The sequence below is a fragment of the Xyrauchen texanus genome, chromosome 45 (genome assembly GCF_025860055.1).
Source record: "Xyrauchen texanus isolate HMW12.3.18 chromosome 45, RBS_HiC_50CHRs, whole genome shotgun sequence".
In the NCBI taxonomy this organism is placed as follows: domain Eukaryota; kingdom Metazoa; phylum Chordata; class Actinopteri; order Cypriniformes; family Catostomidae; genus Xyrauchen; species Xyrauchen texanus.
Window position 1 is genome coordinate 18,066,822 of NC_068320.1, and position 27,767 is coordinate 18,094,588.

At 36.6% G+C, this 27,767-nt stretch overlaps 2 protein-coding genes across 3 annotated transcripts; one reads left to right on the forward strand and one right to left on the reverse strand.

Annotated features, from left to right (window-relative positions):
• Positions 1 to 16,020: 16,020 nt before the first annotated feature.
• LOC127637814 (interleukin-17 receptor A-like) lies at positions 16,021 to 21,705 on the forward strand. Of its 2 annotated transcripts, XM_052119100.1 has the most exons (8): positions 16,021 to 16,289; positions 16,482 to 16,506; positions 18,051 to 18,197; positions 18,339 to 18,463; positions 18,612 to 18,738; positions 18,840 to 18,887; positions 19,053 to 19,205; positions 19,341 to 21,704. In XM_052119100.1, exons 1-8 carry the CDS (start codon positions 16,185 to 16,187, stop codon positions 20,777 to 20,779), a joined length of 2,169 nt encoding a protein of 722 aa, XP_051975060.1. In that variant the 5' UTR covers positions 16,021 to 16,184; the 3' UTR covers positions 20,780 to 21,704. The 2 variants fall into 2 exon arrangements, with proteins under 2 accessions (XP_051975060.1, XP_051975062.1); XM_052119102.1 differs by lacking the exons at positions 16,021 to 16,289; positions 16,482 to 16,506; positions 18,339 to 18,463 and having other exon boundaries at positions 18,069 to 18,197; positions 19,341 to 21,705.
• Positions 21,706 to 25,653: 3,948 nt separating this feature from the next.
• Positions 25,654 to 26,853, reverse strand: LOC127637495 (transmembrane protein 121B-like). The gene has a single exon (XM_052118588.1). The coding sequence runs from the start codon at positions 26,851 to 26,853 to the stop codon at positions 25,654 to 25,656; it is 1,200 nt and encodes a 399-aa protein (XP_051974548.1).
• Between the last annotated feature and the right edge of the window lie 914 nt (positions 26,854 to 27,767).

Consider the following 27,767-nt stretch of genomic DNA (forward strand, 5'->3'; position numbering starts at 1 on the left):
AGACATAGGTGTAGTGTGAATTGGGCACCTTGAGCTCACATACCTGCAGAAGTTCTAGCAAAGTAGAGAAAACCATCTTTCAACATAGGGGAGAGGAGTGGATGGCTGTTTGCAAGCTTTGATTGAAGATTAGATAATAATCACAAAGTAGATACTTATAAGGGTCTTGTCAACATGCATTGGATCCAGGATAAACACAGACTCGCATCTTAGACAACAAAACATATGCTGGGAATATCACTTTTTATCATGCTTTTGGAACTCTCCTTCTGAGAAGAAGTATCTTTATGTTCTTCCTGTAAATATGTATACAAGTAGGACATGTTCCTGGATCTTTTGTTTGTTGTGGAATAACATTCCTGTCAAAGAAACGCAATCCTCACTAGGTGTGTTTAGTGGAGCTATTATCTGTATTTGTATCTGTATCTGTTCATTTGACAAAATTATCTGTATCTGTCACTGTATTCCAGGGATGGGCAACTTTAAAGGGGGTGAGGGCCAACATTTTTTCTTCATTCTACCAAGGGTGCGGATTACAAATCTGCTCTTTAACAATGTTCACCACTTACTCAATTTCCACATAATTGTGGGTAATCTATGCACAACTATTGCAATGTTCTTTTAAAGATTTTTTTACCTATATTAAAATTTTTATTTAACAATATTTATAAAAACGAATATTATTATTTTGTAACTTGGGTTTTTACTAAAACATTCTGTTCACATACACATTCATGTTCAATTGACAACCAATATACTTCAGACTTACATTTTCAAGAAAATGTATCTTAATTTGCATCAGACAAACACACAAATGAACAGACAACATTTTCAACTGCACCTCATAAAACAGCTAATAGTCAAAATCTAAAAAATTATCATCAATCATCAATTAGCACCAAAACATACACGCACCGAACGAATGGTCCCATGCGTCAGAGAAAATTCTCTCAATTCCCAAGACTTTCCAACAATCAGTCAGGCATCTCAATCGTGCATTTCTTCAAAGTTTCTCCCTCTTATAACAACTTTTTCGTTTTTCACAAGCACGAGGGAATGATGTATTTTACCCTTGTATATTATTTACCCTTTACATCTGTGAGGAGAGCAGCTTTGGTGCATGCATCTCTCATAATGTATGTCTCTTTGATCACTTGATCAATGGTGTATTAGCGAATCAAATTTAAATCTTTAATGACAGATTTCATATTCATGTCGCTGACAAGCTGAGGTGAAATGTAGCTCAATTTACCTTATAAATGATTAGCAATTATAAGATGTCGCATGCTAGAATCCTAGAGTGATCAGCTGGTCTGCTAAGAACAAGCGACCTCTTCTGGTCAATAGTTGTAATAACATCATAAACTGAATGCAATCTTTACATAATCCGTTTTTCATAGAAATACAATCATGGTGCGTTCCATTTACCTCCGAAGTCAGATATCGGAGCTGGGAATGACGTCACACCCAAGTTGACCGTGTTTTCTGGTACAAAAGTCGGAAAACCAAGATGGATGTGTGGGGGAAGTATTATTCGCAATACCAGTCGATAAAAACACATAAAAAAGCGGTATTTTGCACAGATAATGCCAAAGTATCATGTCCACAGATAGAAGTTGGATAGTAGGCTACTGTGTGCACCACTGAGTTTATTGAGATACATACAAACAGAAGTGCTAATAAACAATAAATTACTACTGTTTCAGTTACTATGATGCGCTGAGCAGCCATTTTGGATTCTGAAGTCAGGGTTGTTGCGATTCCTCTGAATTTCTGAGTCAGAACTTCGACTTAAGGCGGCGTTCCTGTTTAAAGATCCTACTGGGAACTCGGAAATTCTGACTTCTGAGTACAAATGGAATGCACCTTCAGTTCTCAGTCTTGTCCAAGGTGCCATATTCAATGATACAGAGGGCCGTTTAAGGCCCGCGGGGCGCCAGTTGCCCATCCCGGCTGTATTTGGATAGAACCGGGTGTGGGCGGGGCTTAAAAAAGAAGTGTGTCAAAACTAAAGGAAGCGCCCAATTTTAAGTATTACTCTTACATTTATAGTTTCTACTTATAAAATATGACTTGTATATGCCTTTTTAGAAAAATAGCCTAATAATAATAATAATAATATACGATTATTCTTTTTTTTTTTTTTTTTTCTTACCAGATGAAGCTGAATTTTTAGGCTATATTAACTGTGGAATATGTTGTGGTTTCTCTGGTATTTCAGATATTAATATCTGCATGAAACTGAATTTTTGTTTTCTGTGCATGTATAAGAACATTATTCTGGAGGCAAGAGGCGTCAAGCAAAATGTGAAATGTCAAGCCCATATTTTTGCAGTGAATAATAAATACAAATTCAAACATTAAAAGAAATCAAATTAAAATCAGTATAGCCTACAAACAGGTAAACGTCTCTTAAGTCTATCAGGATTTTTTATGATAGGACACTATTATTTAGTTAAATAATAATAATACAATTTAATTTATATAGCGCCTTACCAGAGTGCAAGAACACTTATCATGTTCAAATTTAGCACAGTTTAAATAAGAAAAAGAAAAGCAGGTTTTAGTTTTTCGTTTCATATAAGGAGGAATATTCCGAATAGATGAATACTCTATGGAGCATTTAAACCTTTATGGAGCATTTTAACTTCTTTTTTGTTAGTTTTTTTGGAATGAAGTCTTAAACAGATAATTACCTTAATCGCTGATGTGAATATAAATGTGGTCAATTTAAGAGACGGATACATGTAGACGTTAAATCATTTCATGTTAGGATTTTAAAATTGCGCTCAGGTTTAGGCTATCAATAAATACATGACAATCACAGATACATTAACATAGACAACATTTCAAGAAGTGGAACGTGTATATGATGTTGTATCTTAATGTTACACTAGATAAGTTCCAGATGTGCACAATTAACAGAGACCACAAACGAGTTGAGGCCGCGGCCATCTGATCTGAAATCACAACATGTGCATTTTCATTCATAATGTTTAATCTTTAGAAATCTTGGCCACACAGATTCATAAATTCTTTTAAAATTCGTAATTTTGGATATGTTTATTTAAAATGTCGCTTTATCTTTGTGCTTTTTAGATAATCAGTCAAATTAATATTTGTATTATTCAAATGAATCCGTTATTAATTTTGAAGTCATTATCCGCGCCTTTCCGAATAAGGTATTCAGATTAGAGGGAAAGATGATAAGAAAGGTTGATAATAATGGTGTACAAGCCCCTAAGCTTAACTATAATAATAACCCTAAATCTAACCCTAAAATCTGATTGGTTGATTGAAATATTGCTCCAGGATTAACAAGGTGTTTGAGTGCCTGAACTGGGCCATACATTACAACATAGGTGCAACAAATGGTGTGAGTTTGGGGTAAGACAACCTCTTTGGCGAACAATGGGTAGCAATTGAAGGTTGTTTGAAAGCATTATTATTGAAAAACATTTCACAATTCTTTTTGGTTCCGCTAGTGGTGGAGTAATCACACGTATTACCTTAAACTTAATGTTTAGCGTCAACGTTGGGAATAGATATAGGACTATAAGCACTTTCCTACCATCAGGCCAAACAGTTCTAAGCACTGTGATTAAAGGTTCTAGTAGCTTTTCAACTTGAGCATGGTTCAGTGCGGTATTATTACAAACCATTCCCAGCCCTGATTTCTCAGCATGGTTAGCTAACCATACTCAGGATAGAGAACTGTGCTGGTGGAATGCATGTAGTGACGTGTCGACTCCCGATTGGCCACTGGCCCAGTCAGTCCATTCTAATTCTTATTTCACAAAATCATAGTGGAAAAAGAAAACCTTAACCGTGCAACGAACCCGGATTAGAACAGAGACCGTTTAGCCCAATGGGGGAAAATCATTTTATGTTTGTTTTGACAGGATTGTTTTTCCGGTACCTACAAAAAATCCAGGAACAAACATCCTACTTGGTAAAATCACAGTCACCTTATGTTTCCGCCAGCACTTATTTTAGATTTTGTTGATTTTTGCACTGATTGAAGTAATCTCTATAATGGAAACTTTTTCCTCATGGCAAGTAAGTACACCGTGACCTAGCTATGTATTGTTTATTTCTCTAGTTTAAAGTTTTACCTGGAGAACAGCTTAATATGAGTGCCATTAACCCACCTCTTTATTAATCACAGCTGTCATGCCAGACAGTCATGGCTATGGAGATCAAAACTAGATTAATACTCTATTTTGCTTTGTTGTAAAATGATCAAGGTATAAAGAAAACAAACCTTTCTGTCATATCTTTTCAGTATACCCTCCCACCTTAAGCTCTAGCTCAATTAGCCCATGAGACAGAATGAATAATATTGTTTACTATGCTATGTTCTTGTATCGTCATTGACCCGGTAAAGAGGCACTGAGAGCATTTGGTGCCGTGGGCGAGTGGATGGGTGGGTGGGTATGTGTGCATGTGTGTTTACATGTGCAAACATGTGGGAGGACAAGCAGTTAAAAAATACAAAGACAGAGGTGTTGCTGGATAGCAAAAAAACGGCTGTGAGATTTGGCTTCCTAACCTCAGATCTGAACTCACGTGTTATCCGTTTTCAGGTGTTCTTGGCAAACTTTAGATCTTCAGCGATCATAACACCTGACAAAAGCTAAGCACAGCCTGGGCCAGCATGCAAAATTAACAAATGCTGCAGACTGTGCACACATCAATGGTAGAGTGTTAACATTTTTGGCATTACAGGTGCGTTGCTGTCCCAGGTCAGCAGGAGAGTAATATATGATTGATTCCCACATTTCCATTTAGTGCTTATAAATGAATTATGGACATGTGCATCTGATCGAAGAACAATCATTGAATAAATTCATTCTTAAGTGTTTGAGAAAGCTTTCTAGTATTTATATACTAGTGTTTCACAACTGTTTTTTTTTTCAGGACCCAGATTTTACATTGGACATCAAGTAGTAGCCTGGATCATGCTTTCTTTTCAATCTGTCCATGTTGGCATCTACTTAATCTGGCTGGCTTCCTCCAAGTGACAGAGTAATATGCATTAATATGCACTATATAGTATGCAGAGTTTTACAAGCCTATTTATTTTGCTCTCCTAAATGCATGTCAGTTGCATTGTGTTATTTGCATTTTAGCATTGTCTTTTCCCCTCCAGTCCTCAATCCGAACAGACTTGTGATCCATTTGTGCTAGAATTAATCTGATTTAGTTTGGTAATGCAAGAAAAGACGGTTTCAAATTATATTGAATAATCTCTGTGCTTAGACATGCAATCAATCTCTCATAAGTGTGTACACCAGCAGTACTAATGAAATGTTATTGAAGGGTTGTCTATCAATATATACATAGCATATCAACTGAAATTCAGACAGTGGTTAGTTGGTTGCCATGGGAACCTTTATACCTCTAAACTATTGATGTAAAGAGAGACATACAATTGTATTATTGTTTCCACAATTGTATTTACAAAAATTAACACTGCCTGAGAAGAAGATCCAGGAAAGTGGCATGCACTCCATAAACCATTAAAGCCAAAAGCTAAATCATATCTGGGCCAAGGGATTGTGTTGCGGCAGCAGACTGAAACCTCTTTGATGAGGCCAACAGAGCAAAGTCTTAACATATGGATCTGATTAGCACAGGCAAAAAATATTTATTGATTCTTTTCTGCAAAAGAGCCTAGTGTCTGTATGTTGTACGTTATGATACTGATGTTATAGTCTTAATCTTTGCACCATGTGTATAATCCCATTCAGTCTATCAACAAATTTGTGGACAGCTCTTTAATCTTCTGAGCGAACTCAAGTTGAAATATATATGTAACTTCTGCGACATTAGTGCCACCGAACATAATTTTTTTTCGGAATAGCTTTCTGAATAAAGGGGCGTAATTAGAAAGCTGCCCTGAAAAATATTGCTTTTGCTATTCTGTTTGCCTTCCATTCTTAAAAAAAATCAGATAGTCCTGCCCTCAACTCATGCCATTGGTTCAGTAATGTTGTTAGGGTGGGTCTAAGCGGGTTGCTCAAAACAAACACAGGAATTGTAATAGCGCAACCGACACAGTGTTTACAATTCGATTAGACTATGAATGACTGATTAGTTGTTTCTGCATATTAAGCTGGGATAGAAGTATTTTAACACCAGAAAATTTACATACTTCAGCTATAATTTGAATAGTATGATCAAGATATAAGCGAACATTTATTAACGGTTTATTTATGTTTCATGTTATACAACATTTTAACTGAACGTGTCTTATTTGTTCTTTATTTGTCGGCCATCATAGGAGCAATTACACTGCAGCACTCAGACACTGTCAGAACTTTGTCAGAGGCTAAGACTGCTCGCAAATAATTGGCTGTCAGTGACCATGTCACACTATGATAAAATAAATATTTTTGATTCCTGAAATTTGCCTCAAACGGTAACACTGTGGTCAAAATCATATATTGTGCATTACGCGGATGGGTACAGATATTGGCCTCCACTTCAAAAAGATTGGAGATTGATTTAAACTCCTTTTAACCCACACGTATTATTAGGCATACATATATGTCATCCACATTTTTGAATATTATGTGTTGCATTATGAGCAGTTCATATAAGTTCAGTGGGAGGGTGATTTGTTAAGGACCCATTATCACTTGGGCTGTGAATCAATTAAAACAATTTACTAATTCATCTCAGTTTTCAGTGATTATTCCCGATTAATCAAGGTACATTAAAACAAACATTAAATATATTACATTATGATATATATACACACTGCCGGCTAAAAGTTTGAAATAATGCACAGATTTTGCTCTTATGGGAAGAAATTGGTACTTTTATTCACCAAAGTGTCATTCAATTGATCACAATATATAGTCAGGACATTAATAACAAGAATAACAAGATAAACTACTTCAAAGAGTTCTCATCAAAAAAATCCACCACGTACAGCAATGACAGCTTTGCAGATCTTTGGCATTCTAGCTGTCAGTTTGTCCAGATACTCGGGTGACATTTCACCCCACACTTCCTGTAGCACTTGCCAAAGATGTGGCTGTCTTGTCGGGCACTTCTCACGCACCTTACATTCTAGCTGATCCCACAAATGCTCAATGGGATTAAGATCCATAACACTCTTTTCCAATTATCTGTTGTCCAATGTCTGTGTTTTTCTGCCCACTCTAAACTTTTCTTTTTTTTCCTGTTTCAAAAGTGGCTTTTTCTTTGCAATTCTTCCCATAAGGCCTGCACCCCTGAGTCTTCTCTTTACTGTTGTACATGAAACTGGTGTTGAGCAGGTACATTTCAATGAAGCTGTCAGCTGAGGACATGTGAGACGTCTATTTCTCAAACTAGAGTCTCTGATGTACTTATCCTCTTGTTTAGTTGTACATCTGACCTTCAACATCTCTTTCTGTCCTTGTTAGATGTTTTCCAGTGGACTTCTCAATAATAATAATTATTATAATAATAAATATATTGCTTAAGTTTAATTTACTGAAGTTTAAAATATCAAAACTATTATTTTCTCTGGCTGTTGTTAAATTTATATCGTGGACATGCTGGGTCATTTTGCACACTGGTTCAGATGACTGTAAGCATTTTTGGGTGATGCAAAAAAATACAATATGGCAGCTTGCCCATATCTCTCCCACACCTGGCTCAGTCTCCATTCTCCATACAGTAAATCCAGTCCCGTGTTTATTATCCCTGGGAAATGATGCGCATAATGTGCTAGGATATGAAGTCGAGACGAGCGTGTACCTCCTGGAAAATTATATATGGCAATTTTTGCCAAAGGAAGTGAACAAAGCAAACAAATACTGCCTTAATTGCATTTTATTCATTTTTTACTATTATTCTTTTCTTTTTGACAAGTTAAACATCCATCCATCCATCCATTCATCTTCCACAGCTGTTCAATTTATGACCTAATGACACTGACATGCTTCAGAGTTAAAGGGCTTGTTCACCCAAAAATGAACATTGCTCAGAATATGCCAACCAGTCTGACACAGTGACATTGGAGCAACCAATATCATTTGTTTGAGGTCAGACTCTCTGCATTTAAATGTACACGTTTGAGAAAAATACCACCTAAAACCGACTAGCAAACTGCACATCATGGTTCATGGCTGTGACAAAACTAAAGCCTACCCAATTTTGCAGGATCTTTAAAAGAACTCATTTTACTCCAAGACAAATGCAAATATACAATGAACCTCACAGCTGGAATAATCCCAGACCCATTTTATGCCACTCCAGTTTAAAGGGAAATACTTGGCACCCGGCTGTGTTTAAGCTACCTCACTGACAGAAAAGGAGCAGAGATGGCACAGATAGCACACTGCCATTTAGGCCCAGTCAAAAGTGGAGCATACTGGCTGAGCCACACATTCAGACTGCAGGTATTTGAGCGGAGATAAGGAGCAGTGGCTCTAGCCACAGCGCTATTGGCCCTGCCATTCTAGCAGCACTGTTGCAGGTTTTACTCAGCTCAGGCATGTAAGGGAATGTACCGGAGAGTTCCTTTAAGTAGTACGTCTGGTGCAACTACACAGGTAAGGAAGGTAACTCCAACAACACTTGTTGATGGAAGAGCTTTATTTAAATCAAACAATGTGTTTGGGCACTAGAGGCCTGTATTACACTTCAAATTAAGGAACATTTTGCATACACAAACACTAGCAAAAAACAACAACCAATGAATAGATGAAAAAATATGTAATTCACATCAGAACACACAAATTCTAGTTCCCTCAATAAAACAACTCAATAGAGGACAAGAAGTCAATAGAAAATCAACATCCATGAATCAGGTTTGTTAGACATAATTAGAAACAAATATGAACATTAATAAATAGTAACCTTACAAGAATATTATAATATCTGAATGCCAATTCTCTATTCATCCCTACAGGAAATACAATTTTAAAGTGATATTACACAGTTAACAGTTAAAAGTCTCTTATCTTTTACTCACCCTCATGCCATCCCAGATCTGTATGACTTTCTTTTTTCTGCTGAATACAAACGAAGATTTCTAGAACAATATCTCAGCTCTGTAGGTCCATATTATGCACATTAATGGTGGCCAGAACTTTCAAGCTCCATAAAGCACATAAAGGCAGCATATTAATCAAAGTAATCCATAACACTCCAGTGGTTAAAGTCCTTTTTTCCCTAAATATTCTCCTCCCTGACCACTAGGAAGCGATATGCACAAAGATTGCAAATCACCAAAAACAAAATAAGAAGAATTTGGCAGTGAAAGTGGACATTTGTAGTAAAAGAATGACTTAAATATTGATCTGTTTCTCACCCACACCTATCATATTGCAATGGCAAGATGTAGAGCTACATTTTGCTCTGTTCTGACCCAAGACCAATCAGATTGCTTCTGACGATATAGATTAAACCACTGGAGTTGTATGGATTGCTTTTATTCTGCATTGATATGCTTTCTGGACCTTCGAAGTTCTGGCCAACATTCACTTGCACTGGACCTGAGCTGAGATATTTTACTCTGTGTCATGGCTTCAACACACCTCTACACACAAGCATCATGGACAACGCTGACTTCCATGAAAAGCATTGCAGAAATAATTGTGATTTTATGAGGTTTATGAGGTTGCTTTGTAGCAAGAAAATAAAAGTGTACATAGTGCATACAGGAAAGGTAACATATTTGAGTCTAGAACAGAAAAAAAATCCTTCTGATTGCTTTGATACATTGCAAAAAGAAAAAAGGACTGGTCAAATGTGTTTTTTTCTCTCTCAGAATGTTGCTTTGTGCCTTCAACATTGTGTTGTACTACATTCGTACAGTCTTTGCCGTCTTATTTTTGATTTTATATGCCAGCATTGGCCACAAAATGATATGTCATACAAATTGTCGAAAGGTCTCTCGGTTGCAAATCGAATCAAGATGAAATTGACTGAAAAATGAGCGCACAATATGGTGCCAGGAGAAACATTACAGCTCGACACTTTGCACCGAAAGGTTTGATGTATTGGAAACACTGACTAGAATCATGTCAAAGGGCCTTTAGGGTAAAACGTAATATCTGAAGATGTTTCCTGAACACCTTGTCTGTTTTTCATTTGTTAGACAAACAGGTAGTCCTGCCCCAAACTCATGCAATTGGTTAAGCAAATGTGTGAACACTTTTCTGAGAAATCAGCCCCAAAATGGTTTACTTATAGATGTCTCTGTATATTCAGCTGGGAGAGAAGTATATAAAACATCATCTGAAAGAGTGCTTAGTTTAGGGATTAAACTAAATCTGTACACCTCCTTTAGATTTTTGTCCTTTACTTTGCCTCTTAAACTAGTGAAGAACATCTTAAACATAGAGTTACTGGAGCTAAAGTGTGAGCTGTCCTATCCGATTCTGCCGTCACTGCCAAGTCTCCTTCAGGACACAAAGTTTACTTTCAGGAGACCTTGTGGGACTCTTCTCCGGACCGCTGAGCAAAGAGTAGGAGGGAGGCACTAGTACAGAGATTATAGCAGTCCACTCACACGTCAAGAACATATTTTGTTATATTCCAGGCGAAAATAAGTACAGAGATACTTATTTATACTTATTATAGAGAACTGTACAGAGATAATAGCAGTGTTGTACCTGACAGTATCAAAGAAAGAGATCTTGTCCTGAAATGTATTGTTATTTTAGATTAATGAAAAAATGAGTTTATTTAATTGTCACACATTAATTAGACAATTAGAATATTTCTAACTTTTTTATTATCATGGTTTAAACAAATCTGTTAAATATTTCTGGTTGCATATAGTATATAGGAGTTATAAACAGTATACATAAATACATGTACATATATGATGTCCTAATTCTCTCTCTCTCTCTCTTTATCTCTTTTTTTTCTCTCTGTCTGCCTTACTTTTTACTCTGAAGATAAAAGTTGTTGTAAAACAAAAGTTATGGACAGGTTCCACTATGTTTGGCACAAGAAAGTCCCCAAATAATAAGTGGAAAAGTGAATTTGTGCTATCTATAAAATTAATTGCATTTTGTTAGATTTTTTTTTTTTAATCTTTCAATGACTAATTATTAAATTAATCCAATGGGGTCACTATGTGTACTGTGAACAGTACATGTGTGAATGTGTCAAAATGAATCAATGGCTGTCAATGGACCCAATTTATAGTGTCTTTAACTACTATGTACTAACATTAAAATACATACAATACAATGTATTTACTGTGTAACTAAATTCTCACAAGATTCCCATTTTCTGCTAATGGGGTTGAGGTACAGGGTTTAGGAGCAGGGTTTAAGGGTAAGGTTAACAATGTAATACAGATGTAATTAAATGCAGGTACTTTAAATGTAACACGTATGTACATAATTAAAGTATATTGTATCTAATGCTTAAGTACATAGTATTAAAGGGGACCCTCTCAATCATGTCATTTAATGAAAATAGGGTTCGTTCTTTTAAAAGTACAATGGATTTTTAGCCAAATATTTAGTTTTCTGTACAGTGTTGTGTAGGTACAGATTCAACCTATTCTGTGATTACTGCACTCCTCCTATAGCATTATTCATACGAATCCCACAATAGTACCATTAGCATTATCTTTGATACATGATGTCATGGGATTTTCATTTAGTAAATAACCACAGCTGAATTTTTATACTTCATTACTCCTTTCCGAGGTAAAATCTCTGTTGGCACTGTTTTGGACAATTAAGGGTACATAGCCAGCTTCCATTTTGTCTGAGCGCCAGTGACACCCTAAGTGCACTTCTGGCATAGCTGAACAATCACAGCATCTCTGGTTCGGTCAACTTCCACATCTCATTTGTACAATGTTGAAATAGAGTAGAAGTTTACAAAAAAATATTGTTAAAAAGAGTAGTTCACCCAAAAATGAAAATTCTGTCATCATCTACTCACCCTCAAGTCATTCCAAATCTGTTATTTTCCTTCTTCCATGGAGCACAAAATGACACATTTAGCAGATTGTTGACACTTCTCTTTTACATAAATTAAAACGGAATGGTGACAAGAGGCTTTCAATCTCCAAAAATGTCCCTCCCCAAATATTACGTGATTGTGGCAACATTTTTGCAAAATGAAATTACGTGGTTCATTACATGTGTTGTATCACGGCAGATCTGAAATTACATGTCCCCGGTGTGGTGATAAAAGTGAATTCATTGTTCTCCCAAACAGATGAGGTTTTGAAGGTTAAATGCTCTATCGAGCTTTAAATAAACAAAACCGATGTCCCTACCCTAAACCTTAAACCTAAACTAACTGATAGTGACCTAAAAAGCAAATGTGTGGTGAAAAATGCTATTGATGAAGCACTCACATCATTTTGTGATGCTTCTATGACACTTTCGGTTCACATGTTGACTCGCATGCTCTGCTGGTCTCATGCAACACAAGATCACAGGTGCTGTATTTGTTTAATTAGCATATTAAATAATGAATTTAGCAGCAACCCGAGTTAGAACTTTATGTGTTGTTATATTTTCTTGAATTTCTCCTTGGCTTTAAAGGCCTACCTTTTTGTTGACTGATTCTCAGATACTAGTTTAGTTGTGAACTTTTACTCCTACAAGATTCCCTGTTTTTAAAAGTATGTCATCATGACCAAAGCATTACACTTATGGTTACGATTAAGACCCTGTTGACACGTACCACTGGAAAAAAGTAAGTCATTGGTCAGATTCAGTTTTCTGGTGGTGTTGGTTGACATTTTCCAAAATGTCTTTGACCCCAGCTACAGTCATTCAAGAAACCCTTATTTCAGAATGATGATCATGAAATGGTTTTGCCAGTGTTTGACATCTCTTTGCTCCGTTTTCAGACAGGTTTGGCATATTGGCCATGCTGTTGTATATGTGCTAGCAAAGTCCCGTTCTGTCAGACTTGTCAGCCCTAATGACTCTTAATGGTTTCCTCAGTACCACCTCAATCTCTCCACTGTTCTCTCTCTATAAATATACTGTATTTATTTATCAAGACAGGTGATCTCATTGCTGGCAAGTGATAAATTTGACATGTTTTAAAGGAATAGTTCACCTAAAAAAGTAAATTATCTCATAATTTACTCAACCCTCATGCCATCCCAGATGTGTATGACTTTCTTTCTTATGCTGAACACAAACAAAGATTTTTAGAAGAATATCTCAGCTCTTTTGGTCCATACAATGCAAGTGAATGGTGATCAAAACGTTGAAGCTCTGAAAAGCACTTAAAGGCAACTTAAATGTAATCCATAAGACTTCAGTGGATTAATCCATGTCTTCTGAAGTGATCCAATCGGTTTTGAGTGAAAACAGACCAAAATATAACTCCTTTTTCAGTATAAATCTTTACATTTGCAGTCTCCTTGGCAATCATGATTTTAAGCTTGATAACGCTTCCTATAGCACCATCTAACACTCTATGCATACGTAAAGCTCTATGAAGTGTAATCAAACTTGAAATCATGATTGTGCCAAGAGACTGTAATCAGATTCAGAATACATTGATTAAACCACTGGAGTCTTATGGAGTACTTTTATGCTTCCTTTTGTGTCTTTTTGAGTTTCAAAATGTTGGTCACCATTCACTTGCATTGTATGGATGTACAGAGCTGAGACATGTTATATTCTTCTGAAATCCTTTGTTTGTGTTTTGCAGAATAAATAACAGTCACACACATTTAGGACTGAATGAGTGGGGAGTAAATGATGAGAGAATTTCCATTTTTGGCTGAACTATTCCTTTAACCAGATGTTTTTAAAGGTGCAGTATTTTACAAATGTTGATACAGTCATCACTGTATCCATAGCTGTCATAATAAACGTTCAAGAGAAGTACTTGACCTTAGCAAAGTTTTAAGGTTATTTGTTGATGTTTGGAAAAGATTATTAACTCTGATGCAGTGTTAAGCTTGGTCTCTTGGTGACATAGAAATAGTGCAGAATGTAAGAACTAAAATGTTCTGTTTACTTAGAGTTTCTCATTTTGAATCCCAAATTTTCAACGTCAGCCACAATTATTTGATGCTAAATCCATTTTCTTCAGTGTAGCTAGTATGAGACTGTATAGGCACTTCTAGCCTTTTTAAGATTCCCGCAAAGTTTGATTGTAACCTCTGAGCTGTTGATGGATGAGACACAGTATTTCTCTTTCATTTATAATAAAATTCAACGTCTTTGTCCATCTTTTCACACCCTGCATGGAAGTGTCCAAACAATTCACTTTAAATCCACAGATGCAAATATTAGTACCCCAGATTCCTCTAATCTCTGTCCAGTACATGAAAACAAGAGAGTGCACACCTGGGATAGGTGTGGGTAGCCCTCATTTTGTGATGCCACTGTTAATCTGAGGATTTTGATACTGGGACCATGTGTTGTCTGACCCTCATAGACTGAGTGATTTGTACTTTCTTCATTAGTTTTGTATGCAGTATACAAAGAACTGACACTGTGACTGTTACAGATCACCTGAGCAGATTAATTTTCTTGTCCGTTTCAGTTCGTTTGATTCTCTTCATCAAATTTGGGCATTTGAAATACCTTTTGTCCACCTATGACAAACATTTGTAGGCCATACATGGGCTATACATGTTGATAATAGTGTTGTACCTTTAGGTTGTGTCTTTTAAAATCTTTGTGTCAACAGTGAATCTATAAGACAAATATGTTTTGTAAAGTATGTATATCAATTTCAAGTCTTTCAAAACCTACAAATAAAAAAGAATACTAGGAGACGTTTTAAACAGCAACTTTGGCCAGTGTCAGTGTTTTAATGTATAGTTAGCATAATTTTATTCTCATTTGTTTTATTTACAGTATCTGTGTACCTGTTTTTACTTGTGTACTTCATGCCAAATTGTTATAACGTTTTTATAACTGTAATTTATGCTGCCATTTTGGTCAGGTCTCTCTTGTAAAAGAGATTTGTAATCTCAAGAGACTAACCTGGTAAAATAAAGGTATAAATAAATACAAATAGATATATAAATATTGACAGACGTGTAATACACATAAGGGAAGGTGAATGGAAGGAAGAAAATAAATCACTGAAAAAATACTGACACCATGTGGCAACACAAAGAATGTTATATTATAATCAAACGCATCATTTTCATTTCAGTATATTTGCATTATAATATGTAACCAAAATGTTGCACATGATTTTATGCAATACTATTTTCATGCAATAAAATTTTCCTTGGAAGAAATACCCATTTATCCTTATTTATATGAGTATCTTATACAGTCTATTGATATATACTGTAAACAATGTTTAAACAAGAAACAGAAAACATACATTTGAAGTAAATAGACGCACAGTGGTACAGCAGCGCCCTCATGTGAAGACGTTTTGTTTTACAACATAAAGTACACACAGTCATACCACAAATGTGAATTGTGAAGCCGTATTTAATTACATACTTTGTAAATTCACGTTTGAGGTACGATTTTGTGTACGTTATGTTGTAGAGCAAACCTTTCACGTATCGTCATGTGTTGTGTACCATATAGCATATTTTACACGTAATTTCAAAAACAACTCTGTAAGAGTTAAGCCTATGAGGGGTTTCAAACAATCCCTAGCTTACAAGTACTGCAACTAACTAACGAGTTTTGTTTTTTCAATTCACATGGGTCGTTCACACCGAACACGTTTTATGTCCGTTTTCAATAATATTTATAAGTTAACATGCGCTACACGGACGTAGGCTATTTGACCGCTTCGCTACATCTAACAGTTTTTTTTTGTTTGTTTTTGTTTTGTTTTCAAAATGCGTTTTTAAGACACCGTTAGATTCATGGTGCTGCGTCTAACTTTATATTATTATTATTATTATTATTATTATTATTATTATTATTATTATTATTTAGCGCAAGTACGAGTTCGGTGTGAACGCCCTCTTATAATAGGCTACATTCAACAACATGCGCATCGAAACTTATTGTAATGAAAGTCTTGCGTTCTAGTTTTGAAGGCGTCGCGCGTTTCCAGTGTAGCGGTGTGAGTCAAGCTGCTTTACAAATTAGCATAATTCCAGGAAGTTATTTTTAGGTCGACTGTTTCCTGCACTAACTCCACCGTCTACCCTTCTTTGTATTTGTCGCGCTTATACTTTGATTAAAACTTGGTTTAAAACGATCATTTATTCACTTGTATTCAGGTTTCTGTAGGATCAAACGCGGAACATGAGTTTCTTGTACCTTAGAGGTGCTGTGTTTTTCACCTTTATACCTGTTGTGCTGAATCTGCGAGTTCTGGATGATGGACTCTCTCTAAACTGTACACAAAAAGTAAGATACTATGACCTACATAAACATCATTAAATACCAACACATGTGTTTAATTTTATATATGCTCTGTGTGTTTTTATATATCTTATATTTGTCACCTTGGGGGGTTTGAAACTTCAAATCATAGTGGTATTTGTTCTCTCTCTCTCTCTCTCTCTCTCTCTCTCTCTCTCTCTCTCTCTCTCTCTCCAGGAAGTTCCATGTAAAGCAAACATTAGTAAGTGCTTAGTGTATTATTTTTATTAATTTGTGTTTTTATACATTTGATATATTTGATAGAATATATATATGATAAAAAATCACAAGAGGGTCATTCTCAAAACATTTTAACATTCCGACTTACAAAATATTGACATTTTCATAACAAAGCATACACAACTGATATAAATCAATAAATCACATCAAGTCAATGTTTTTTTTTTTTTTTCAATAAAATGCTTTCTCATTAACATTAAAACAAAATGTAACACCAGTGGCATATTTAAGTGAACCACGTGAAAAATAATTACAGTTAAAATGTAAATTAATAATGTGGAATGAAGATTCCCTGAGAGGAAGGGAATGAGACATTGCCTTTTTGATTTTAGTGGTTTGAACAGGGAGGTTGTGAGTGCCTTTATCACCAAATTTAAGTCCCAAGTAGGCACCATAGCAGGGTGAGGGGGGTTCAAACGCCAAATTGCAAACACGCGCCATATAAGTGCATAGAGGCATCTCATGGATGGTGCTTTAGCCTGTAAAATGGTGTTCATCACCAACTGAGCCAATTCTGGCTTATCCGCTGTGCTCCGTTCATAGGCCACACGTGTAGGCTTAACAGCTCTGGCTGGGAGACCAAATCATGCCTTGTTCTTGTGATAGAAGCTCTCTTCTCAGTGGTAAATGAAGGACTTTGAATTGATACGCAGTTCCCTTGAACGCAAATCTCAAAAAACACATATGACGTGGTGCAATTGGTACATGAAAGTACGCCTCCTTCAGATCTATGATTAGCATGAGATCCTCCCCTAGTTCTTCCAGCTTATCCTCACTGCCCTGCCATGCCTCCCTATGTGGTCCCTTGGCATTTAACACAGAAGAGATGGGTGGGAGGGCATAAGAGGCCGGATCTTCCCTCAAAACGAGGTCGATCCTAGAGTGCAACGTCTTGAGATTCATGACATCGCAGTGTATGTCTCCCTGAGAGCTGCCAATCAGAGGATTGCCGTGATTGTGTAACAATTCCCAATAGTGCTTACGGCAATGTCGAGTGAACTGTATTGTTAAGGAAATCACTTTATGCAAATTTGAGCAGCCTCTTCTTCCGCTGAACTTTGACCTTGTCAAAGTGTTTAACATTGATAACACCTATGACATGAAATCAAGGGACAAACATTATTTTTTAATTATGAACTACTTAGTTTGTTTTGCTTTTTGCACATTTGTTATGCCTTACACTAATGCTTGACCTGAGAAAATAAAATGAGTAAAAAATAAACAGATAAATATCTATAAATGACAAATTCAAATATATTGTCTAAAAAATGCATAAAACAAAATAGAGTCAAACCATTTCATATGATTTAATAAACGGTCTTTTTATAGAATGATGGCTTTTAAATGGGGTTTCTTGACTATATTAAATCTTTTTTATGACTGTAAAGTCAAGGGACATGTTTGTCACCATATTTTGAGTTGAGCACCAAAGTTTTTCTTTAGACTTTGTTTTTATTAACTTTGTAGGTTATAATTTAACTGCTGGTTTGATTTTTTTCCTCAAAGATAACTGCATATATGATGGCTGTCTCAAGCCTTCGGATTTCACACCTAGTGGGCCAGATGATTTAACAGTGCGTATTGATGTAAGAAATAATACAAAAGGTGATCCGGAGCCCGTGATTGTGGCAGAATGGAAAGCAAAGGATGATGGTGGGTAACTTAGGCAGTGTCATGCATGTCTTGTTGAATTTATGTAAAATTATCAGATTAGCATTAGATAGTATCTGAACTTGAACGATACACATACAAAGGTCTTGTAGTCTTCAAAGTTTAATAAACCACTTCTTACAGGAAGTATACAGTTTTTGAAAGGAACAGAGTTTAGTGTGATGAAGTCATCTACCAATGAACACCTGTGTGTACATTACATGTTCCTCCAACATTTTGAGACCATGAGAAAAAGTAATGGTGAAAAAGTAAGATTCATTATTTTTATTGAATTATTGGTAACATTTTACAATAAGGTTCCATTCATTTGCGTGAGTTAATCCAATAAGAATCATGAACTAACAATGAACAAAATATTGTTTACAGCTTTTACTTGTATTATCTATTTTATTTTAGTGGTCTTTTTCTCTGGATAAAGTTGTGGTAGATCCAGGCAGCATGTATGTTGTGACTGTCTCTAACATTCCCAAGCCAAATAAACAGGATACCAGTTACAACATCGTCAAAAGTGTTGTTGTTCCAGGTATGAATGATTTGCTCCTTTTTTGTAAATTAACAGCTCAAGTAATGCTACATAACCATTTATATATGGATTAATACCTCAGTTTCTGTGTGTAACCACAGGTTGTGAAGATCCTTTGATGCAACAGACCAACATCTGTTTGGAGAGCGGTAAGAGAATAGGCTATGTAAGAGTATATATGGGAAGTATATCCACATTGAAATAAAGTTCCAGCCTGGCGAAGTATTGAATAGTGTGTTGGCATCTTTTGTTGTTGCTGTTTTTTTGTATGCACTGAACCTATGAGATTAATTTTGGCTTGATTTGACTCTTAGGAGATACATGGCAACCCGATATTACCTTGGAGAAGTCCACGGATTGTTGCAAGAAGAACTCTGTATTTTGGATCATTTGTGTTGGTATTTGCCTTCTAATTTTTGGCATCGGCTTTTGTGGCATTTATTTGTGCTGCAGGAAACCAAAGAAAGGTAAGCGATGCAATTTAAGAAGGATATTTTTGCTTATAATCTGCTACACAACAGTGGTAGTTACGTTTTTTTTTGTGTGAAACTTCCTGTTTTCAAAGTGTAATCCTGTTCCTGTTTTTTATTTATTTTGTTTAGGTCAAGAAATGCCAGTAAAGGCCCCTCTCGAGCAGCCTGTACCAAGTGGCCCTCGATCTGTACTGATTATCTACTCCAGAGATCACCCCCTGTACGCAGACATAGTGCTGAAGCTCTGTGCCTTCCTGCGAGCCAAATGTGGTACTGAGGTTGTGTTAGACATACTTGACACTGCTTGGCTTGGCACCATTGGCCAGCTACCATGGATTGAACAACAAAAGCGACGTATTGAGCAGTCTTCAGACAAGATCCTGGTCCTCTGCTCCCGAGGAGTGCAGGCCAAGTGGAGGGCAATCTGTGGCGACCCTCCCGTCCTCCTACGAGAAGATGTTTGCTCTCCGGAGGGTGATATGCTAACCCTCGCCCTTCAGCTGATTACACCTGATATGCAGCGTCCAGCTTCCTATGGAAAGTATTTGGTTGCATACTTTGATGACATAAGCAGCGAAGGTGATGTGCCATCTCTGTTTGACATTGCAGTCAAGTACAAGCTGATGAAGTATTTCGAAGAGCTCTACTTCCGTATCCTTGATATGGAGAAATATCAACAGGGGATGGTGCATTGTATTAAAGCCATCGGCGAGGATGAGTACTTCAGTTGCCCCACAGGCAAAGCCTTGAGGGATGCAATAGAAACCTTCCAGGCCTACCAAATTGAAACTCCAGACTGGTTTGAGAGTGAGTGTGTAAACAGCGAAGTGGAGGTGAGAGGAGAAACCAGCACACTTCTTGGCATTTCAATACCGCCAATCTATAAGTTACAACCGTTGTGTAATAGTGGATTTCCAATCCTTGTGAATAGGGTGGAAATCCATCAAGAGCCCCAGAGTGTTTGTGCCGTAATTCCCCAAATTCGAGTCATGTCCGAAGAGTCGTCTGTGATGATTATTAAACCCAGGGTCCAACCAGAGCACAGCTCAGTACTTTCTTTTCACCCAACAGTAAAACCCCCTCCTGAAATACCCATAGTTGGTATGATCCCAGTAGGCCTAGAAAGCTACCCTTGTCTGCTTGCTGAACCTGTACCCGTGCAATCCTCACATCCTCCAGTTGAATCAAGATGGAATGAAATGTTTCTAATGGGAGAACCGTCAGATAATTGTCTGACAACAAGCAATGAAGGCCAGACTCAAGTGTCCTTTGCCATGCCTTCTGAAAATGCTCTCCAGCAGCTGTTGGCCCTGCAACGTTTTTTAACTGCTTTTGAGATCCCAGCACCTCCACCATCAATGGAGGATAGCTTCCATCTAGACCAGGAGATGGACATGTCCCAGCCAGTGGAGATGGAGGAAAATGAAATGGAGGGAGCCTCTGAGACAAGACCATCACGAGGGTCAGATCAGGGATACAGTTCCAGGTATTCCAATGTAAGGGAAGAGCCCCAAGTCTCCATTGTGCCCAAAAAGGAAGAACTCTACATAAACGGCCCAATTTCTTAAGGTTTCTGCATCCAAACAATGGAAAATGGATTTTGACTGTGCCTTACCAGAAAGATTAAAAAAAAAGAAAGACATTTCTGTTGATAAGCATTTATTTTTTTGCTCGGGAACAGCTGGTCCACAAGCCAGACCAGGGCCAAATCAGCCTGAACCATCATGGAAATCCATGATTTTCTGAGCAGGTCTTTTCAGCAGGCTGTTGTCTGATTTGCAATGTGCCATAGCATTCAAAGCATGGCAGAATGTTCTCGTACAATCCATGGTTAGTTGAAGTCATCCCCACTTAGACATTTAAACTATTGCTATGCCAATGTTACAGGAGACAGTTGTCAACATCAAACAGACCAACTGAATAATATTCCAGACATGATTATGAGGTAAATAGTCAACTGTTTAATAAATGAGTTAAAGGAACAATGTTAACCAATTCTGCCATCAGATATGCAACCTTGCAGCTTTATAATAACCTGAAGAACAGGTATGTGTGTGCCAATACGTACTTCAAACAACAATTTTTGATAAGTCAATGTATATATCACATCTGATTAGACATTAGCACAAGGGTGTGATCAGTTCACTTTTACAGTGGATAAGAACAAGTACCTTGTCAAACAGCTTGATATAGAACAACACAGCACACAATTTTTAAGCTGATGTTTAGCTACTGAACACAAGTCAAAGTAATTTGGTTGGGCTGGTAATGTAAATGTTTTTTTTATGTGTTGTAACATATTGCACTAGATTTGTTTTTTGTATTTATAGTTTATTACATAGTATCATCTATCATAATAACCCTCTACTGTATCTGCTTTATATGTAACATTATGAGTACATTTCTTAATTCATAAAGCAGCATTCTTTGGTAATCATCTGTCATGTGCTTTTTACTATAATTTTCAGTAAATCTCAGTCCAATAGGAATTACATGTACTTAATTTCATCCAACTATGGACATTTAACAAAAAAAAAATAATAATAATAATAATAAAAAAAAATATATATATATATATATATATATATATATATATATATATATATATATATATATATATATATATATACACACACACATTAGTGTTGAGAAAGGGCTGATATATATCAGCCACAACATTAAAACTGTCTGCCTATTATTGTGTAGGTCCCCCTCGTGCTGCCAAAACAGTGCCAACCTGCATATCAGAATTGCTTTCTGAAAATATATTCTTCTCACAACAATTTTACAGAGCAGTTATCTGAGTTACCGGACTTTGTAGTTTGAACCAGTCTGGTCATTCTCTGTTGACTTCTCTAATCAACAAGGCATTTCCGTCCTAAAAAATGCCACTCACTGGATGTTTTGTGTTTTTGGCACCATTCTGAGTAAATTCTAGAGACTGTTGTGTGTGAAAATCCCAGGAGATCAGCAGTTACAGAAATACTCAAACCAGCCCGTCTGGCACCAACAATAATCCATCTAATCAGCCAATCAAGTGGCAGCAGTACAGTGCATAAAATTATGCAGGTATGGGTCAGGAATTTCAGTTAATGTTCACATCAACCATCAGAATGGGGAAATATTTTTGATTTCAGTGATTTGGACAATGGCATGATTGTTTTTGTCAGATGGGCTGGTTTAAGGATTTCTGTAACTGCTGATCTCTTTGGATTTTCACATAATATAATGGCAAGTGATTAGTACCAAATTAGCAATTTAGCATGATTACTCAAGGATAAGGTGTTGGAGTGATGGCTGCTGGAAATGGGGCCTGTCTAGATTTGATCAAAAAGGACTTTATCAAATAGTGATGGTGCTGTTTTTTTTTTTACATCAGTCATGTCCTGACTATACTTTGTGATCAGTTGAATGCCACTTTGGTGAATTAAAGTAACAATTTCCTTCCGAAAAGCAAAATCTGAACATTATTCAAAACTTTTGGCCGCCAGTGTGTACATATATATATATATATATATATCCAGGATACATCTAGACTGTTTCAGTGCAAATAAACTCTTATGTAAACAAACAGTAACGCAACGTGCAAATTAAAGCCCTTGTGAGAAAACCCTCTGTAAAACAATGTGGATAATTAGAGAAATGTGGGTTTGGAAATAGCTTCCCTTATCAAAACTTTATGTACATACACTAAAACCTGTATTTTAAAAGAAGCATGCAAAGTTTGCAGTGTTATATATATTTGACGGGTTATACATTGAGCAATGAGGCACAAAAATCCCATAATGCACTTTCGGCCTGCATATTTAACATGTTAAACTCACCCTGTACCTAATCCTCAAAGCATAATATTAATCATATGTTAGCCTAAGGATGCACATTTGTTAGTACATAATTATTTTAAAGTTACTCATGAATATATAATACTCTGCTATTACAGCGATATTTAAACTGTATTTTGAACCTTAATGACTAAAATTGACAGGATGATTTTGCCCCTCACAGTTTAGCTGGAGAACTAGAACCAGATGTGAATAGAATAGTTGACATATGTTTGAATTCTCTCTGTAATTCTTGTTGTTACTAATCACCTTTGACCTTGCAATATAAATATCTTGATTCGCATTTAGACTAAGCTGCACTGCATGTAGAGGTGGATTAATGGATCATGTCCTCCTGCATTCTATCAACACTAGCAAAATTGTCTCAGACAGTCAATGTGTTGTTAACTGTGATAATATCTTTTCGCAACCATTTCTTGTTTACTGGCGTGAACGATATAGCTTCTGGATTGGTTAAAAAAAATGAGCCGTAAGGTTGTGTAAAAAGAGGTAGCCTTGTACACACTGATGAGACTCTACTGTGGCCTGGTTGGGGCCATGCATTTAAGAGTTTGGTCATTAAAGATGGATTACAGTTCATAGATTCTATACTTAAAGTAGTATATTAACAATAAGGAACATTTGCCAACCTCATAAATCCATATGATTCACCATTGCATGATTGTGGCCTTTTCCATTCCTCAGTACCACTATGATCGACAAGTATTTGAAATAGGAAAGGATCACATCACATTCACATTTTGAAGTGTACACCAAGCCTAACAAATCATATTAACACGTTTGATAAGTGCATTTAGGAAACATTTTTGACAAGGTGTTTGAAAACACTAGATACACCAGTCTACATTTTCCTATACATTAAATTGATACTGTACAGAAAGGACATTTCTTACATGGAAAATTAATTATACAACATTGCACTTATAACATTTCATCAGCTCTCACATACTATAGTTAAAGTGCCTCACAAAACAAGTGCAAATCAGTCACGCCCAATACATTAAGTATACTGCAGAGGTCACAGGCGGGAATGTTTTTCATTGGCACGTTGAGTTGTTTGGTTGTAGCACCTGTTAATAGTGGAGGAGAACGACAGATTGTCTTTAAGGGAAGGTACTACAGGCATACTGTAAATTATGATTTTGCACGGATTTACAGTAATTGTTTTTACTTTTCCAGAATTAAAAAAAAAAATTAACTTTTTCATTTTAAAGGTGATTTCATATCACCTAAGCCCAAAAAAAACAACTAAGTATTAAATTAGCATCAGTTAGTATCTTTCAACTGTCACGATTTAGTGACATTTTGGATACAGTAACAAATACAATCTCTCATGTTTCATAAATTTAGATTTTTCTGCCTAAATAATATTGCTGATATTGAAAATCTTATATGTTATGATACACACATTTTGAAAAAGGGTCTGATGATTGCCAACCACTGAGCTGATGATCACATAAAACATTTCGTGGAAATTTCTGTGGAGTCTGTATCGCTTTTGTTATGATCTGCAAATTTGTGCACATTTACTGTGGCCTACTTTTACTTTCATGTAGCCACAACCCATACAGAAATCTGATATGCAACCATATTCTAATATTTATAAAAAATATATATATTTTAGCCTATTTACGTATTTCAATTTAATAACATAAATGCTAATTGAATTGTGTAACAAATTTAAATAAATAAAAACATATTTTAATCTACTATTAAAACTATTTTCAATTCCACTATTTATTTGTAACAAAGTAAATGTTTTATTCACTTATAGTCCACAATATATTACACGTATCAATACATCTAATATTTAGCAATTCATACTGTAGAAATATATAAATATCATACGTGTGTAATTGGGCAAAATATAAGTTCAACGGCCAGTTTTTCATTATTTTGAAATATATGTTGCATATACAGTATTTTGCCAAATTCTTATGCACATAAGATGCTTCACAACAACTTTTGTCTTAAGAAGGTTATTTATATCTTCAGCTTTAGTGAGTCAACAGGAAAAATATATTTTAGACTCCCAAATATTCCTTTTGCAAATAGAATAGAAGAACAGGGAGCCCCACAGAGTCCCCCACTGAACATCGAGTCAGTCTGGGATTTCACTAAGAAACAGAAGCAATTGAGACAGCCTAAATAGATAAAAGAACTGTGGTGAATTCTCCAAGAAGCTCGGAACGTCCTATCTGACAACAACCAAGAAAACTGTCCAGGTATATCTAGGAGAATTGGTGCTGTTTGAAGACAAAAGTGGTCATGGCAAATATCGATTAAGCTTTTTATATGTTTACTGGACTTTTTATGATGCTAATTGATCTTTGAAAACCAAGACAAGTTTGCACAGTACTGTGCATATGTGATATTTTTTGTATCAGTGAAAACCATACATGAACACAATATTTATGTGTTTTGCATGCTTTATATCAGATTTCTGTATTGGATTACTGTTTATTTGTAGTTTGTGTATCATTCAATTTTCATTTTGATTAAAAGGAAAGGTAGATTTTTAACCTTTTCACCTGTAGTACGTCCCCCTAAAAAGGCCGATACACACTGAGTAGTTAAGTGGCCTCCCATAAACGCCTGTCCTAATGAGCGCATTTACGAGTATTTACAGCCAGTGTGTTCACATAGCCGTGAGGACACATGTCGTTTTCCGAAACGCAATGGGAGAACTGGGCTGGGTTGCCCCCACGTCCACGTGCAAACCTCCGGACACCTCTTAAAGACACGCTCTGCTCAATCAGCTCCAGGCACTTACACCCCAAAAAGAACATGTTTTTGAACATGAAAACCGATATGGACGTTTTGTAAACGAAGACGAGGCAACATCTGACCACCAACAACGGTGCGTTGATCAGCACGCCGGTGAAGAACCTCGCCCAGATCCAGCGACAGTTCATCTCCGAGGCCGTCAACTCGTAAAGCCATATCACCGGAACGCCCAATGCGATGAAATACACAGACATCACCGTGTACTTGAGGTAAAGGTTGGGAATGTCGTTCTTAAGCAGCATTTCCACCAAGGTGAAGCTGTCTAGGAGGTCTATGCAGGTGCTCATGAAGCAACCTTGGGAGTGGAAGCGCGTGGCACCGTTCAGATCTTCAATGATGGAGTTGATGAGACAGAAAAGCAAAGGCGCACAGAGTAACATGGTTATTTTGAAACCGGTGATGCCGAACGGCACCTTCAGGGCAATGAGGTCGAGGATGGACGTTTCCAAAACGAGCACCACTTTCGGGATGGAGGCGATCACGTAGATGAGCCATGCCAGGTAGGCGAAGGTGAACTCCCCGAGGTTGCAACCGAAGATAGAGCTCTTCTGGTGGAAACCACAGGCTCGTTCTCGCTTGCTCCTGGCGTTTTTCATGAAGAAGATCGCCCATCCCGATATAACCACCAAATCCGTGGCTATCCACGAGCACCAGTAGAGATCCGTGAAGACGATGAGGTAGAAATCCAACATGCCACCTTGGAGAACGAGCACGAGAAAACACAAGATCTTATAAAATAGGTTCTTCTTGGACCTCTGCACGAACAGAGGTGTGGATTGCATGAATTCGCCCGATGTCATGGTGTAAGACGGGGGTTCGGCTGTGGATGAAGTTACCAGGGGTTGGGAGCTGCCCTCCTCGAGGTTGGCACTGCCGCTGGTTGTCTGTGTGCCCCTCCTGGACGCGACGTTTCGGATGAATAACAGCTGTCCGTTTTCTGGTGCTGACGAGACAGGTGAGTCGGGTTGGGGAAAGCTGGACACGGAGATGTCTTTAATGATTTCAGATGTCATTGTATTTATGCCTTTTCCTCCAGACTTGTTTTGGCTCTGCTAGTGTAAAGATAGCGGCTCAGGGGGGCAGTGGAGGAAATCCCGTCATGGAGTTCCATTGGAATGGAATGTGGAATATAAGGAAATATGAAATTGGTCAAAAGAAAAAAAAAATAATAATAATAATATATATATATATATATATATATATATATATATATATATATATATATATATATATATATAAACAACTCACATAGCCTTTCACAAACGTAGCACTCAGTTTAAATGGAATAAAATGTGTATTTCCATTTGTCATTATTTGTATAGCCGTAATGTATGAATAATACACCCAAATTCTATAGTAATAAATGTTTTCATGTAATATTATATGGAAATGTAGGACATCAGATGCCTAGTTTGAAAAATCATTCACATTAGAATATCATATAAGCTACAGTATGAAATAATGCAATGTCCATTATAAATATGTTTAGTTGTAGATTGCATGTTGTTACTATTTTTATCCTTAATATTGGTTTTGGAAATGGGTTTGTGAGGATTTATCACTTTTAACCATAATCAAGTGTTTGGTGGTATATCCTTAAATTGCAAAAATTTTGCCCCTTGAGAAAGTACTTTTAACTACACTGCCTGGCCAAAAAATAAAAGTTGCATACTCTAATATTTTGTGTGACAACCATTAGCTTTGATTATGACATGCATTCATCGTGGCATTGTTTCGACAACCTTATCACCACTATTATTTCCATCTAGAGATGCATTATTTTTGGCCAAGATCTTGTATTGATGACAGGAGAGTCGAATCACTCTGTAAAGTCTTCTCCAGCACATCCCAAAGACTTTCAATGCGGTTAAAGTCAGGACACTGCGGTGGCCAATACATGTGTGAAAATGGTTCCTCGTGCTCCCTG

Bases quoted from the DNA above. Each gene is read 5' to 3' on its own strand.
- LOC127637814 (XM_052119100.1), top strand. From the start codon at position 16,185: ATGAGTTTCTTGTACCTTAGAGGTGCTGTGTTTTTCACCTTTATACCT. The intron at 18,464-18,611 runs GTAAGATTCATT...ATTTTATTTTAG, and splicing joins GAAAAAGTAATGGTGAAAAA to TGGTCTTTTTCTCTGGATAA. The intron at 18,888-19,052 runs GTAAGAGAATAG...TTTGACTCTTAG, and splicing joins CAACATCTGTTTGGAGAGCG to GAGATACATGGCAACCCGAT.
- LOC127637495 (XM_052118588.1), bottom strand. From the start codon at position 26,853: ATGACATCTGAAATCATTAAAGACATCTCCGTGTCCAGCTTTCCCCAA.